Here is an 18,215-nt window from a genome sequence, read left to right on the forward strand (position 1 = left end):
GTTTTTTATTACAAAATATATAGCATGAAGGAAGCATATGATTAATATTCAAAGATAGCCTAGAAACAATATTCTTTCTACTGTGTTTTTGTTGTGCCTGTGGGATTGACAAATATTCTCTGTACCTCTGTATGTTGATGAATAATCCTTGCCATATTTAGGCATACGGTTGAAAACATCTCTGAAAAATAAATTAATCTTGCATGCAGGAGACATTAATAATTAGAGTGGCATAAAAAGTATTAAGTTGAGAGCAAAAAGAAAACAAATGGTGTATAGTGGAGATGATCAGCAGCCTAAAGAAGCAATAATGACATGGAATGTAAGAAATAAGACAAATTCTGAAAATATATGGAGAAGAAAGTGAAGTAAATTCAGTCTGAGAAAAGCATATACCAACGTTAAAAAACAAACAAACCAGAAACCAAGGAAGGGGGGAATTTAAATAGAGAGAAAGAACAGATAATACATCTTACAGCTCTATTTTGGGTATTCACAGTTTATTTAATTTATAGCTGACCTTTATTATTTATATAAATATTTATACAAACAATTCAAGGCAATGAATATACTTGTACTTTTTTCTCCTATTTTCTCCACAAGAATAATCCTGTCAGGTGCATTGGAATGATAGAGAGTGTCACTCACCTGATTTTTAATGTCTGGCGGAAGATTAGAGCACACAACTTCAAGTATCTTGTCTGGTGCCCTAATCACTAGACAAAACTGGTTCTATATCACATCCTTGTTACAGTGAGTTAAGCCCAGATTACAGAATGAAAAGTCAACTGTTTCTCCAAGGAGTTTCCTTTTTTGCTTAGTTTTAATTAAGAATGAAGATGATTAATTCTTATTGTCTTCAAGAGTTCCTTGGGCTAAGCTAAGCTACAGATTTGTAAAAAGTTGTAGTTTTAATGTATATACATGGATCTCCAATGTCTGAAGAACTCTTCATCTAAAATAGATAGAGGTAAATTAAAGCTTTTCTTTTTAATCCTTAGATTTACATGGAACTTCTTTCATCCAAGGTAGCAGTTTCTCGCAGCATAATAAAAATTATTCTTTGTCTCCTTGAAGATGCTGAATTGTGGCTGAGGCAAGATGTTTTCCCCCTAATTCTCAGAACTAACTATGGCAACTGTTATATGTATTTGGAGGGGGGGATTTCAAATCCTGAATTATCTCATACAGGCATTGAGAGTTTCTGTATACAATGTGTAAATTTTATCCTGATTCCCCAGGCATAATTATCTGTCTTTGTTTGTAGACAATTGATTTACAAGGTTTCAAGTTATTTATGAAGACCTTTCTTGAGGCTGATTTACCAGATGAATTTTGTGAACATCTCTTTGTATCTTTTGGAAACAAAGCTCTTCACAGCAGTCCATTGGTAAAGAATAAATCACCATTCCTTCCAGGAGGTGAGTTTGATTCTGGGACTTAATAGAAAGCCTTTAATGATCCTTAATGTTTTTTCATTCTTTTGTAATGATTTATTTTTTTTGTAGTGGGAATGGGAGAAAATAGGACTTTTAGGAAAGGGAAGCAAATTGGTTATAAATTATAAAATTCAGAGACAAATATCACAGGGAATAGAGAAAAAGTTGGCAAACAGAAAGATTAAAAGGCTCAACTTTATTAATTTTTCCAGATCTCTCTTTTCAAAGTAATTTTTCAAATGAGAATAGACACATAATATTTTCATGTGTAAGATTTAAGTTGATCTTAGATATTTACTGAACACCCTTTAATATACTGTGATTGTTATTCCCTATACATTTTTACCACAGTTTCTTTTTTTAAAATAAATTTTATTAAATTTACAATTAAAAACATATCGACATTACATACACAAAAGGAAAAAAACAAAAAAAGAACACTCGGTCTTACAAACTGGAAAGAAAAGAGAAGAGGAGATGTAAAAGAAAGAAAGAAACAAAGGAAGAGAAAGAGAAAAAAGAAAAAAAAGATGCGTTTAAAAAACAGACAATATCCTTTTTGACAGTCTGCAAGATCCAATTCTCCTACCTTAATTTGAATACACACATCTTATCGAAATCTATGCTTAAATTACCCATTGTCCATTAAGCAGTTTATCTCTGGACTAACCAATTATACCAAGAGTTCCAATTATCGTAAAATGTTGAAGCCTCTTTGTTTTTTAAGTGCTATAGTTAATTTATCCATTTCTGCACAATCACATATTTTCTGGATGACCATTTGTTCTGTAGGTGCATAGGGTGATTTCCAACACTGGGCAAACGCTAATCTGGCTGCAGTTAGGATATGAATTGTTACATATTTCATCTTTTTGGGTAAATGTTTATCAGAGATCCCTAGTAGGAAGAACTCTGGTTTGTATTCGATTTGTTCTTTGGTTATCTCCTCCAACCATTTTCTGATTTTTGCCAATATTTCTGGGTTTCTTTGCAAGACCACCACATATGAAAGTAGGTTCCTTCTATGCTTTTACATTTCCAGCATTTTGGACTCGTGTTTGGGTTCATTTTCGCCAACCTCGAAGGGGCAAGTGCCATCTATAAAACATTTTGTATGTATTTTCTTTATATGCTGCCGATTTTGTAATCTTAATATTTCTGTTCCAAATCTTTTCCCATTCTGATAATGTAATACTTCTTCCGACATTCCTGCTCCAGGCTATCATGTTCCCTTTGACTATCTCTTGTTCTAATTCTACTTCCAGTAAGTATTTATAGAATTTGGATATGTTCTTTTTGTTTGATCCTAGAAAAATTTTATCTAAATACTGCAGTTTGTTATAAATTCCAAAGTCTTTTATATCTTGTTTGTATCTGCTATGGATTTGTATATATAACCACTGATCAATTTTAAATCCCTGTTCCTGTAGTTCTTGTCGAGTTTTTAATTTCCCTTGCGGATCTAATAAATCTTTATATTTAATCATTTTTGTTATGTCCAAATTATTGGGATGTACCATTGCCTCCATTGTTGATAGCCAGATCGGAATTTTTAGATAGTGTTTTTTGCATATTTTTTTCCAATTAATTAATAATGAGTCCCTAATGAGGTGTCTATGAAAGTAAGACTGCTTGGGTTTCCCCACTTCCCATAAGAAGGCATGCCACCCTCTCTGGAGGTCATGCCCTTCTAATGCTAAAATTCTTTTGTTAAGTAAGTTCACCCAGTCTTTTATCCATAATAAGATAGCTGCCGAATAATATAATTCCCAATTTGGAAGGGCTAGACCCCCTCTACTTTTCGCATCTTGTAAGGCCTTTACATTGATCCTGGGTTTTTCCCTGCCAAATAAATTTAAGTGTGATCTTATTTAATTCTTCAAAAAAATTTTTGACAACTTAATTGGGATTGTCTGGAATAAATAAAGAAATTTTGGTAATATATTCATTTTAATCGAGGCAATCCTGCCCAATAAGGAAAGCTGCAACTTATTCCAGGATTCTAAATCTTTCTTTGTTTGTTGAAGTAGTTTATCATAATTGTTCTCTTTGAGTGATTTACCTTGTGGTGTTAACCATATTCCTAAATATTTGACCCTTTTTGTTACCTGTATCCCCATCATTGTTTCTAATTCTTCCTTCTGGTTTTCTGTTAAATTTTTGGTCATTAATTTCGTCTTTTTTCTATTAATTTTTAATCCTGCCACTGTGCCAAATTGTTCTAATTCTTTTATTAGATTATAACCTTTTTCCATGGGTTCCTCCAAAAAGAAAACCATATCGTCAGCAAACGCTTGTAGTTTATATTCTTCTGATTTGACCCTCACTCCTCTAATTTCAGAGTTTTGTCTAACCCGTGTTAAGAGTGATTCTAGGGCAAAAATGAAAAGAAGAGGTGAGAGAGGGCAGCCCTGTCTGACACCTTTTTCTATATTTATTGGATCTGTTTGTTCGCCATTGATTAGTATATTAGCCTGTTGTGTGTTGTAAATAGTTGTTATAATGTTTTCAAATTTGGTACCAAGACTCATATTGTAAATTTTTGAATTAAAAGTGCCAATTTAAGTTATCAAATGCTTTCTCAGCATCTAAAAACATGAGTGCGGATTGTTTCTCCGGTGGGCTTCATAATATTCTAGGACATCGATAACGGTTCTTAAATTGTTCTTTATTTGTCGGGACGGAAGAAATCCATTTTGATCTTCATGTATATGTGGATTTAAAGCTTGTTTTACTCTATTAGCTATGATAGAAGTAAACAATTTATAATCGGCATTTAAAAGTGAAATCGGTCTATAGTTGTTGATGTATCTATGATCTGCATCCTCCTTCGGGATTAGCGAAATCAGCGCCCCCCTCCACGAGTCCGGCATCTTGGCTGCCAGAAGTACCTCATTAAACACTTCCAGCATCAGTGGTCCTACTAGTTCCAATATTGCTTTATATAGTTCTGCCGGAATCCCATCTGGTCCTGGAGATTTGTTATTACTTTGATTCTCCATTGCTGACTTCAATTCAGACCATGTAATATCTTTATTCAATAACTCTATCCATTCCTCTCCAATTACCTTGTCATTCGTCTCCTCTAAATAAGTTCTTATTTTATCTTCATTAACTTCCTCCTTTTTATATAATCTTTGAAAATATTTGTAAATGATATCTTTTTTCTTCTCTATCTCATGTTGTAAGACATCTTTCTCATCCATTAGTTGGTGTATCAATCTCTTTTCTTCCATTTTTTTAAGTTTATGGGATAGCCATCTTCCTGGTTTATTTGCATGCTCAAAATAATTTTGTTTGGACCTTTTCAAGTTAATTTCTATTTTATCTTGTTCAAGTAAGTTCAATTTATGTTTAATTGTTATTAACTGATTTTGTGTTCTCTGGTTTTTAGGGGATTTTTGAAGTTGTATTTCTAATTCTTTAATTTGTTGTTGGAATTTATTTTGTTGGGCATGTATTCTTTTATTTCTCATGGCATTATAGGAGATTGTTGTTCCTCTTATAATTGCCTTCATTGTATCCCAAATATTTTGTTTCGTGGTTGCTTCATTATTATTTTCTTTTAGAAAATAATTTAATTCCTCTTTCAGCTTCTTAATGTACTCTTCTTCGTTTATTAACTGAGTATTTAGTGTCCATCTTTTCTTTGTTTTTCTCCTATCTCTCCAAATTAGTTGTATTGGGTTGTGGTCGGCCCATTCATTTGGTAGGATTTTAATTTCTTTTATTTCATTGGCCAATTCCCCATCCATCCAGGCCATATCTATTCTAGTCCAGATTTTGTGTGGATTTGAATAATATGTGAACTGTTTCTCTTCTGGGTTTAGTTTTCTCCATAAGTCTATTAAGTTTAATTCTTTCATCATGTCCTTACAGGGCATAGAAAATTCTCTTTTCCCTTTCTTGTTCTTATTCACATTACTATGGTCTTTTTGATGATCAGCAATGGAGTTGAAGTCGCCTATCATGCAGATATTCCTTTTTGAAACCTATTATTCTCTGATGAAGATCTTTAAAAAATTTCCCTTGTTCTTCATTTGGCGCGTAGATTGCTACCAATAAAAATGTGATATGATTAATCCAAATTTGTATAACCAGAGTTCTTCCTTCCGATCCGACCAGATTAGTTCTGCTTTTACATCATCTTTCACAAATATTGCAATTCCTTTCTTTTTATGTTTGTCTGCTGGTGCTGTAAAAAGTTTTCCAAGTTTCGGGCAAATTAAATATCTTTCATCCTTTTTCCTAATGTGTGTTTCTTGTAGGCATATTATGTCGGCGTTTTGTCTAATTAATTTAGTTAATATCCTTTTCCTTTTAGATGTTGAATTTAAACCATTTATATTAATGGAGAGGAGTTTCTTTCCTATCTCCATTTATCTAGGTCTGTTTAGTTTTTTGTCTAGTGATGATTCGGTTTTCTTCTTGCTGTTGTTGTGAGATTGATTCTTCTCTCCCTGGTTGTGGTTTGTCGTTCCCTAAATTTTGAGGAAGTCCTTCTTTTTGGTTTCTATGGCGATTACGATCATCCTGTGGTTTCCTTTTAGTTTCCTCCTTGGTGTATTGGTTATCCGTGCCTATTAGCTGATCATGAAAGTCTTGGGCCTGTTCTATAGAATCTATTTTGATTTTTCTCTCTTTCCAAGTTATTAACATCCCTTCTGGGATTAGCCATTTAAAAGGAATTTCTTTTTTATTTAAATAATTGGCCAAGAATTTATAATCCTGTCTTATGACCCTCACTTTCAAGGATATTTTTTTTATGAAAATAAAAACTAATTGTATTTAAATATAATGCTAAGGTACTCTTCTTCATCCATTGTCTGGTATCTTAGTTATACTCAATTCAAAGCCCATTAAAAAAAACTGGAAACTAACAGTATTTAGCTTAGTGCTTTAGTATTTTACAAATATGATTATGGCATTACGTTTGGATCATATTCAGTTCAAGAGATTAGCACATTTGAATTGATTCCACAGAGTACAGCAAGAAGCTGTGTTTAAATTGTAGAAGAATGATAAATTAAATAAGAATGAAAGCATCTTATAAGATAACTGAAAAAAAATCAGACTAATTATTATTAATGATATTACGCTATTATTTCTTTATCTAGAAGTTCACAGCAAAGTAATAAAATCTTTGTGCTTGGCAAACATTATTGTGGATATTAAAAGTAGCAACCAAGCGTAAGCAGAAAATGTTGCTGTACAGTATATGATAAAACTGAGATAATTTCAATTTCTATTATAAATGTGCTTAAAATTTTAGATCATTAAATACAATAGTACTTACAACCCTATGAAATGAAATATGTATATGTATTGAAATAAAACAGTGGCTGAGGCGTTGGGCCCAATTGTTCCAGTAGGATATCTTTCCTTTCAGTGATTTACAGAGGAGTTGAGGCAGATGACACGAGAGAAAATATATCCAGAATGTCATAGGCACTCAATAAAGGATAAACTCAACCAAATGTGAATCAAACATACTAGTTGTGTTGGTTCCTGAATCTACAGGTCCTTCTTACAATCACCCATTCCTAGTCACTTCCAGACTGGACTACTGTCATGTACTGTAATGGAGCTGCCTTGAAGATCCAAGATCCTGATTGGTGTGGACTAGAGTGGCATAGGCAGTTATGTGCATTCCTATAACAGGGTGTGTTAAACCGCTGCACTGTGAGCTGCAATTTCTCCCTAGTCTAATTCAAGGTTTTAACTTTTTATGTTCTTCATGGTATATGGGATCGGGTTATCTGAGGAATCACATCTACCTGATTATATCAGTTAAACCTCTTAAATCTGGCAGAGAAGGCATGCTTTAGGTACTATCTTCTAAGGACCTACAGTTGGTGGGTCCCATGAGATGTGTTTCTTTGTCATGGTGCCCACCTTATGGAACAGCCTTCTCCCTAGAATTATTCATTTATTTTACAAAATTTATATATCTCTTCAACTCATGTTCAGTGATTTTGGGACCTTACAAATTAGATTAGCTTCATCCATTTCAATATTTCAAAAGACTCTCAAGATCTGTTATTTTATCAGAACTGTGACTCCCAGAGATCCAGAAACCCAATTAATGGCTGCCTTGATATTCTTATTCCCTTTTTTCTATGGTTTGAATCTTTATTTTTTATGATATTTATTAATTTGTACTTTTATATATTATATCTGTTTTTTAATTATTGTTTTATCTGAATGTTGTGCACTGTCATTTTTTGTAAAATGAGTCGCTATATAAATTTGATTTAAAAATAAATAGCCCAATTTATCACCTTGAATGATATTTTGTGCAAAATGATATCCATTTTCTCAATTGCTACAGAAACAAAGAAGTGTTTTATGTATAATATGGGCAGGTGGGATGTTCAAATATTTTGTTTCTTGCTATATAAGTAAACAGTATTAATATTATTTCAGGTTTGCGAATTGCTAAAAGCATAACTACACATCTTCAACATCTTTCCACAAAGCACATCCCAGAAGTAATCCAGTTGAAAGATATTGTTTGTTACCTTTCCCTTCTTGAAAGAGGGAGACCTGAAGACAAACTAGAATGTATGTATTTCATGCAAAACAATCCCCTGTTGTTTGTTCCAGTCGTTTTCAGTATATGTATTTAATTGTCATAACTTTATGTATATGTATTTAATTGTCATAAGTTTGAAAATTAAATAAGTTTTAGACATTTGAGAGAATATAAATTTAAAATTGAAAGCCACCCAGGGTCACTGATTTATTTGCCAGGCTATAGAAGTTAATTAATTAATATTATCTATATGTTCAGAAGTCAGTTCCATTGAGTTCATTGGATCTGTCTTTTAGATTATTATGTTGTATCCTTAGTGTGTAACATTTTTTTCAAGGAATAAATTTATTGCATTCAACTTCCATTTAGCTTTGACGGTCAAATAACTTGGTTGTGAATGAGAAGAATGTTTCATGGTACAAAATGCTTTTATGAGATGTGGCAGTAACTTATGATGAACTAACAGAGTTTTCTCCAATATTCTAAAAAGCCTTGATTTGATAAACATAGGAAAAATGGCCATTGTAATCAATATTTGTTATTATTTTAACACATAGAAATATTCTGAAACATATATTTTCATTATTTCACCAAAAAGTTAAATTTGAAATATTAATTAGTTTCAGCTGTTTTCAAAATGTACCTCTGCACAGTTATCATTGTCTGATCATGCACAGATACAATTATGACACCTGGTTTATTAATTATCTGATGCTGTGTTGGTAGAAGGAATGGCAGAACATAGGGATTCCTCCAGGTTCTGCTATTCCTTTACCTGCATGCTGTTGCAGCTTTATTTTCACATAGTAAAATAGAAACAATCTAAAGAAAACCCCTAAAAAACTTGTAAAAATATTATGTTACTGGTATTGCAGAATTTAATATATTATTTAGAAGATAAAAAGTGAATTATAGAGACCAACATTTTTATTATGGCAGAGCAAACATAAACCCATTAAATGTATTTAGTATATGAACTTAATCAAGCCATTATTTGTTGATTTATTTATTATTAAAAGTTTTATATATATCTTGTTAAACATTAACTTGGCTAGCCCACAACTATAATAAAATCACAAACAAGAAAACCAGGCCCATAATCCATCATATTTAGACTTTATCCATGAAATATTAAGGAGCACGGTGATCCCATTTATAATAAGTTTTCCCATTAAATTCATGAAAAGTTTAAATATATAAAGATTGCATCCATTTCTTGTATTCTGAAGTTATAATGCATAATACTACTACTGTTGTTTAGATTCCATATTGAAGTGTAGATAAATTACATCACGAAAAAAGCTAGCTTTTGTCAAGGCCATAGGCTTTCCAGTCATAATATATGATTATGAGTACTAGTCTATAAGAAATGCTGCATAAAGATTGATGTCTTTGAACTATGATGCTGTAGAAGATTGTCATTTTTGAATTATATTTAAACAGCTTATTGTTTAAATTATTGAAGTGTTAATAATGATGCTAATATTTAATTATTTTGGACACCTAAAATAGAAACAAAAATCTTTGACAAAGGCTCGAAAATTTAGAAAAACCCAAAGCGATAAAAAAGAAGATAAATGTCACGATACATTGTTGAGTTATCGACAGATCACCATGACAAATGTATCTGTGCAACTGAAACAAGATATGTCCCACTCACTAAGTTCTGAAATGAATAACTTTTCTAAGACATCATTGTACATTAAAACAGCAACATGCAATTTATAACTGTATGCTAAGATATAGACAGTAGGCTATCTGCTGGATATTTGGTTCCATTGCAGGTTGAGAGATCAGATCTTAAACAGTATATTTTCTGAGCAGAATAGTAATTTAGTTTCTTTTAATACAAATATGTAACATATAAATATTAAGATTGGGTTATGCAAATCAGATTTTTCTCATCTATATATTAAATAATAAATTATATCGGTTGAATAATATTAGATGCAAGTAATATTGAGCAAAATAATTCATACTTTGTTTCTTTTCATGATCATTCTATTTAGATATTATCTAGAAATATGTATACTTTTATGACAAAGTAGTATATTCTATGAGGAAAAATTTGTTAGCTCATTGCAATAATCCATTTTGTTCCTTTGAAACACTGGACATTTTACCAACTTGGAATTTGCTATTTAATTACTAATTAAATAATTTTAATGTATTCCTGAAAGCTAATTGTATGTACATGTATTTTTCCAACAATCTTGTCCCAGTTAAAGTCAAAGACTGGGTCTTCAGGACTGAATCTCTACATTACTATAAAATGATGATGAATAGAAAGACAATATGCATTACTTTTTCTGTTAGCATCATTTATTTCTCAGAATTTATTTCTGATGTAGTAGTTTCTATATTACTTATGTTATAATATAGTTTTAATTCTTTACCACAAAATGATTTTAATATTTTATTTCTCTTTAGTTATGTTTCGCTTATATGACACAGATGGAAATGGCTACCTGGATAGTTCGGTAATTTTACTGATTAAAATGTCATATTTAATATTTATTTATTATTGTGCTTTGATTATATTTATAAATAATTCAAGGTAGCAAACATACCGAATACTCATTCCTCTTCCTATTTTTCCCACAACAACAACCCTGTGAGGTGAGTTTGGCTGAGATAGTGTCTGACTCAAGTAACCCAGCCAGTTGGCCATGCCTAAAGTAGTATTAGAACTTACAATCTCCCAGTTTCAAGCCTGATATATATTGTATATATATGTATATGTATGGTATTCAGCTTTGTTCGGGTATTTTCCCACATTATAGTTGTGCTTTTAAAGTTGTTGCGATGTTTCGGTAGAATCTCATCTGCCATCATCAGACATGTTTGTGTGTGTGTGTGTGTATGTGTATATGTGTGTGTGTGTATGCACGCGCACACACAAACACACACACAAACACAAACACACACACACACACACACACACACACAGACAGACAACCTTCCTCCAGGCCTTCCTGTCCTCTATCATCCCCTGGAGTCCACTTAAACTTTAGATAGATAGATAGATAGATAGATAGATAGATAGATAGATAGATAGATAGATAGATAGATAGATAGATAGATAGATAGATAGATAGATAGGAAAGCTGTTGCACAGAAATGCCTTTAGTTCTAACTTACATTAATAGCACTTGTTGATGATAACAATTTATTTTTAAATTTATAGCCCATATTGCCATCTACAATAAAAAGATGAGTTAAAATTCAAAACTGATTAAAAGTAAAATAGCATAACAAACATCAGGTAAAACCAGTAATCAAAATAGACTAAAGCAAATATCATCGAACTATCATAGAAATAAACCACAATATAGGATATACAAAGAGGATTCAAAAATACAAATATTAGATTGTCTTTGACTGTGTAAGTGTTAGGGGATCTCTCTGGGGATCTCATAATTTTGTAATTAGAGATTTGTATTATTTGGTTCCATTAAGTTCAGTAAGATGAAAGAGCAAATTAGTCAGGAACCATGATGTGATTATTAAAAAAAGACAGTATCCTAATATTAATTACTTTCTAAAGTACTTAAGAGTTTTATGTTTTCTTTTTATACTGATTAGTATAATATAACATCAGTATACATATTTCATAGGCTTCCAAGAATAAATTTATATTCTATCACCTATTCCCAGCTGGTGTTTCAAAAAATGTATTTTGGAAGAGAACAATATTGTGTATTTATTATATTTTTCTGTTGCCATAAACTGCAATTCCAGAGGGGATATATATTGTATTGTATGTGAAACAGCAAGTTATATATGCAGCTTCTACTTTTACAACTTTGATTTACTTCATTACAAAAAAAATTCCTGTGAATGAGGAAATAAAAAGAATAAGCATGGCAAAAACTATCAAAATTAAATTTGTTCTCTTTTCAAATGATATGTGGAAATGAGACTGGGAGAATGGGTGAAGAGATGCTCCTAGGAATGGTCTTCTGAAGTTATTTAATGAATATTATGTTTGTAGCAGCTGATATTTCTTCCACTTCTTGCCCATTCTCCTGGTTCAGAATCCCCCACATATTTCATGCTCCTCCATGCCCCATTCCCAGGTTTCTGAAGCAGGCTCTTCCTTGTTAGCCCATTTGGTCGGCATCTGTGATAGGGAACATAGCCCACAGCTACATAGTGGCTGGATGGAACTTATTTTAAAACTCTATTAATGTAGCTTTACAATAAAATACACTGTTCAAAAAAATAAAGGGAACACAAAAATAAGACATCCTAGATCTGAATGAATGAAATATTCTTATTAAATATTTTGTTCATTACATAGTTGAATGTGCTGACAACAAAATCACACAAAAATTATCAATGGAAATCAAATTTAGCAACCCAGGGAGCTCTGGATTTGGAGTTACACTCAAAATTAAAGTGGAAAAAAACACTACAGGCTGATCCAACTTTGATGTAATGTCCTTAAAACAAGTCAAAATGAGGCTCAGTAGTGTGTGTGGCCTCTATGTGCCTGTATGAACTCCCTACAATGCCTGGGCATGCTCTTGATGAGGTGGTGGATGGTCTCCTGAGGGATCTCTTCCCATACCTGGACTAAAGCATCCCCCAACTCCTGGACAGTCTGTGGTGCAATGTGGCGTTGTTGGATGGAGCAAGACATGATGTCCCAGATGTGCTCAATTGGATTCAGGTCTGGGGAACGGGCGGGCCAGTCCATAGCATCAATGCCTTCATCTTGCAGGAACTGCTGATACACTCCAGCCACATGAGGTCTAGCATTGTCTTGCATTAGGAGGAACCCAGGGCCAACCGCACCAGCATATGGTCTCACAAGGGGTCTGAGGATCTCATCTTGGTATCTAATGGCAGTCAGGCTACCTCTGGTGAGCACCTGGAGCACTGTGCAGCCCCCTAAAAAAATGCCACCCCACACCATTACTGACCCACTGCCAAACCGGTCATGCTGGAGGATGTTGCAGGCAGCAGAGCGTTCCCATGGCATCTCCAGACCCTGTCACGTCTGTCACATGTGCTCAGTGTGAGCCTGCTTTCATCTGTGAAGAGCACAGGGCGCCAGTAGCGAATTTGCCAATCTTGGTGTTCTCTGGCAAATGCCAAACGTCCTGCACGGTGTTGGCTGTAAACACAACTCCCACCTGTGGACATCAGGCCCTCATACCACCCTCATGGAGTCTGTTTCTGACCATTTGAGCAGCCACATGCTCATTTGTGGCCTGCTGGAGGTCATTTTGCAGGGCTCTGGCAGTGCTCCTCCTGTCCCTCCTTGCACAAAGGCATAGGTAGCAATCCTGATGCTGTTGCCCTCCTATGGCCTCCTCCACATCTCCTGATGTACTGGCCTGTCTCCTGGTAGCGCCTCCATGCTCTGGACACTACCCTGACAGACACAGCAAACCTTCTTGCCACAGCTCACATTGATGTGCCATCCGGGATGAGCTGCACTAGCTGAGCCACTTGTGTGGGTTGTAGACTCCGTCTCGTGCTACCACTAGAGTGAAAGCACCGCCAGCATTCAAAAGTGACCAAACCATCAGCCAGAAAGCATAGGAACTGAGAAGTGGTCTGTGGTCACCACCTGCAGAACCACTCCTTTATTGGGGATGTCTTGCTAACTGCCTCTGCTTTCCACCTGTTGTCTATTCCATTTGCACAACAGCATGTGAAATTGATTGTCAATCAGTGTTTCTACCTAAGTGGACAGTTTGATTTCACAGAAGTGTGATTGACTTGGAGTTACATTGTGTTTAAGTGTTCCCTTTATTTTTTTGAGCAGTGTATAATAAGCTTACCAAACTGTATTTCCTGTCTGGTCTATCTGATAATGCTGACATTTCTCATTATTTAGATGAATCCTCATTATTATTATTTTAATAAATTGCATGTTGATTAACTTGACTTAGCTACTATTTCTATTCAGTTTGACACTCAAACTGCTCTTGGATGCCATGAACTTCTGAATCTTTAAGAATTATAGAATTGTAAAGTTGAAAGCAATATTATATTTATTTTAGTCTAACTGCTATTTAGGCATGAATCATCAGACTTCCTTTTTTTATAAAAAGTTTTTTATTTTTATCTTTTACAAACATCTCTTTTGGTGAACAATGTGGTTTCAGGTTTTAACATTTCCATACAAACATGACCATAATTACATATTTATCTTTCATATTCAGTTTCTTATCATATCATTACATTTTCCATTTTCTGTAAATTTTCACAAATATTCTTATATTTTTCGACACTTATTTTATCTATTTTCAATTCATATCTTAAATTATTCCATTTTTCTTTAATTATACTCATATCTTTTTAATATAATATCTTAAAATTCTTGTTTGTTAATCTATGTTCATTACGCTTTTATACTTTTATTTTGCAATTTCATTGCATGTTCTTATTTCATTATTCAACAAATTACATCTTAATTTTAATAATTCCAAACATTTCCCCCTTAATTGCCCATTTGAGTGTACCACCCTTTTGTTTTATACATCATTCAGTTTACTCCCCTTTAACTCATATTAAAAATTACCATAATATAATCATTTTTAGTTATTATCTAAACTACGTATCACATATACATTTTAGGTTAGATTCCACATGGTATTCTTTCCTTTATCTTCTAAGTCATTTATTATTTCAAATACATTAATCTTTTCAGATAATTGTAGAAACTGATATTAATCTTTTTAGTACAATTCTCATAGTTAGGGTTAGGGTTTCATTTTAGGTATATTCTTCATTTCATTTAATTTAATTAACATTCTTATAATAGCTTCCCACTTTTATATTTATTCCGATTATAGTTTAACCATCATTCTTAAAAAATAGTCAGATAGGGAAAAAAACACCTGTTCCAATCATTCCATTTTTAAAAAATCTATACCTCACTATACATTACCTTGCAGAATCCTCTTTCTTATTCTTTATTATCTCTAGGTCTTCTAGCCATGTAACTTCTTTTCATTTTTTTTTTTTTTGGCTTTCTATCACCCCTTCTTTTCTGGTCCTTTCCCTTACTTCCCTTTTCCTTTATTTTTTCCTTCCATTTCTGACTTCAATTTTTATCCCCCTCCCTCTTTTGAGCTTTCTCCTGTAATTCCCTTTTCTGCTGTTTCCTTTTTCTTTGTTTGACTTTCCAAATAGTTACCTCTTTAATTGTCCCCTCAAACCTCCAAGTCTTAATTTTCATGTCCCCCCCCCTTGTTTTAATGTTCGTTGCACCATTTGTTCATTGAGGCTGGCCTCTTCTCCAATCAACTCCTCTCCTTCTGGATCTCCTTGTTCTTCTTTGTTCTCCAATGTCACCATTTCTAGTATTTGTAAGCCAATACTGCACAAATCCACTCTTTTACATATCATTTCTCTTATATTTCCTAAGTCCGATTTTATCTCCGAGCAAAATTCTACCATTTTTATGCACCTCTTTCAAATTTAATTTTTCTTTTGTCTCTTTCTTCAGTATTTAAGTCCAGTTTTAAATCCTGTTTCAATTTTCTAGGGTCAAAATAGTCCAATGTTTATATATTTTTATTATTAAGTTTCTTTTGTTGAGTTTTGAATTTTTGTCAAAGTCACCTTGTATTCCCAGGGTTCAAGCTTCTTTCTTCTTCCTTTATAGTATGTTAATTTCACTTTTCAGGGTTTCTATCTTGTTGTATCAAAGTTCCTCTTACTTTGTATCAAGTTCTAATGTTTAGAGAACCAAATACTTTTTTAAAAAAGTCACTGAAATTTTTCCATTACCATTTTACCATTAGGTGGCGCTCTCTGTTATGTCCAAGTTCCACCTTTTCTTTTCACTTTCTCTTTTAAGGCTTTTAAGTTTGAATAATCCAATAAATCCAACTGTTAAATATTTTTTCTTTTTGGCACATTCAAGTTCAGCTTTTAAGTGCCTATTTAGTGCCAATTATATAATTTAATATAATCCAATTTACATAGATATTTTCTTCTAGTTTCCTCTTTCAGTGTAATTCATTTTAAAATTCAAAGCCACTTTCACTTATATCCATTTTTTTCATTCACTCTGGTTGCTGTTTTTCCAATCTTTTTAAAAGTCTCTTTAAAGTTTTAAATCCGGGTACCTTATGTTCAAATATTGCACTTGGTTTGCCTGGTCTCCACACTGTCCGCTTCTTCACCACTCCTGCACGATCTTTGTCCCAGATAGCTCTCCTTCTTCAGTATGGCCATATTTAGCCACCATTGCAGCCTGTCTTTGGGGGGAGTTTACCTGGTCAAGGAGGGGAGATGCAGCTCCCCTCAACCTTAAAGGCAGTCTCCCTCTTCTTCCCCACCCCTCCAAGGTGGTTCTATCCTCGTTCGGAGCCCTCTAACAGGTACAACACGGATTGAAGCCGTGCACGATAGCAGTCTTCAGTCCATCCTCGGAAGAAATGCTACTGGAAGTCTGAATCGTAAGACTTCCTAGACAAATGATTGGGTATCCTTTGTAGAAATGGACTTTAGTTTCTACTAATTCTAAGCCCTGGCCTTTCTGATTAAGTTTGATGGAAATCTTAGAACATGATAATATTTGGAGTTTACTATACTCTTAAAAAATCATCATTATCATCATCATCATCATCATCATCATCATCATCATCATCATCATCATTTTAGCCATTATTGTCCACTGCACAATGAAGGTCTCTTCTGTATGTTTCCAACCAATACGGTTATGAGCTTTCTTTTGCCAATCGACCCCACAATGCTTGCTGATCAATTCATTTTGTTTTAGGTCTCTTTTATGGACAATTTTTATCATGTGGGATCCATTATATGACTGCCTTGGTCCACTTGCCACCAGTTGTTCTTGCTATGGACCAGCCCATTTCCATTTCAATTCTTTTACTCTTTTGATATTGTATATTTTCACTTGTTCTCCAATCCATGCCAAATAACTGCCAACCAAACATGCAGTTCAGTTTCCTTTATTGTATCACCTTCTACTGAGATCCATTGGCCAACGTATATGTAGTAGTACTCAAAATATTCTTTAGTAGTACCCTTAAATAACTCTTAAAGAATTGTTAGCATGATTTGTATATTAAATTTCCTTGAAAACATGCAACTATCATTTTTCAAATGCAACTATCTCAGATGGTAAAAGCTGTTGGGAAATGTGAGTATGAAGTCCTCTTTTAGTTTACATTGTCATTCAGTTGAATTGTAGGAAAAGAAAAATGACTTTAATTAACAAGATACTTTGTGTTTTGCTTTCATGTCCAGGAACTTGAAAACATCATTACACAAATGATGCATGTTGCAGAATATCTTGAATGGGATGTCACTGAACTCAGTCCAGTAAGTATCATGGCAGGTCATTTATTTAATTATCAATGGAAATATCAAAGAACTGTTCTACATAATTTAATTTAATTAATATTATGTTTGTAGCAGCTTCAGTGGTGGGATTCAATTTTTTTTACTACCAGTTCTGTAGGTATGGGTGGGGCAGAGGAAGGATACTGTAAAATCTCTAGTCAGAGGTGGTATTCCAGAGGTGGTATTCCAGAGGTGGTTCTCCGAACTACTCAAATTTCCGCTACCGGTTTTCCAGAACTGGTCAGAACCTGCTGAGTACTACCACTGAGCAGCTTGGTTTGGTTTCTTCCATGTTAAAATGGACTACAGAAACATATTTGAGCCTGAAGATTCAAGGCAAATAAATATGAAGAAAGAAGTGTCACTAATATAAAGAAAACTATGGAAAATATAGTATTGTTTAGATCAATCAATAACAGAATTTCTTTTTTAAAAATAAAATGGATTATATTAATTCTTATGCAATTCAACTGCAGGAGAACAAAAGCATATTTGAGCAGAACAAGCATTCAAGACATTTTCTGTGGAAAGTTTGTGGATCAATTGCTGAATGTACTAAACAGGATTAAACAGTTTTTGTTTGATTAGTTTTTTTTTACAAATGATACCCACATACTAACTTTATACAAAGACATTTGCTACATATTTTGCCATCCAGTTTATTTTTAAGATGAATTTGGATGTGGTAAAATAAACTCAGCATTCCCACTTAAATTTTATTGAAAATTACTATTCCTCTGCTAACATGAAGTATATAAATATTGTATACAGTAAATATTTTGGAAGCATTTAAGGTTTTTTAAAATTAAATTACTTCTAATAAACATCCCTTTTAATTTCAGATATTTAAATAAATACTGCTACATCAGAGACAGGCATCATTCAGATGACATCATGAATTTGTT

General features: G+C 33.3%; 1 protein-coding gene across 3 annotated transcripts in view; it reads left to right on the plus strand.

The window, feature by feature from the left end:
• DGKB (diacylglycerol kinase beta) overlaps positions 1–18,215 on the plus strand; it is a 306,279-nt gene that overhangs the window by 23,586 nt on the left and 264,478 nt on the right. For all 3 annotated transcript variants that reach the window (XM_026677800.2, XM_026677801.2, XM_087946837.1), the window contains 4 exons: positions 1,268–1,421; positions 7,866–8,003; positions 10,405–10,454; positions 17,215–17,289. In XM_026677800.2, coding sequence (XP_026533585.1) covers positions 1,268–1,421; positions 7,866–8,003; positions 10,405–10,454; positions 17,215–17,289 — 417 coding nt within the window. The remainder of the gene's footprint in view (positions 1–1,267; positions 1,422–7,865; positions 8,004–10,404; positions 10,455–17,214; positions 17,290–18,215) is intronic.

This window comes from Notechis scutatus, chromosome Z (assembly GCF_049901735.1).
Source record: "Notechis scutatus isolate UNSWTSFEM ecotype Mainland chromosome Z, rNotScu1.2, whole genome shotgun sequence".
NCBI classification, from domain to species: Eukaryota; Metazoa; Chordata; class Lepidosauria; order Squamata; family Elapidae; genus Notechis; species Notechis scutatus.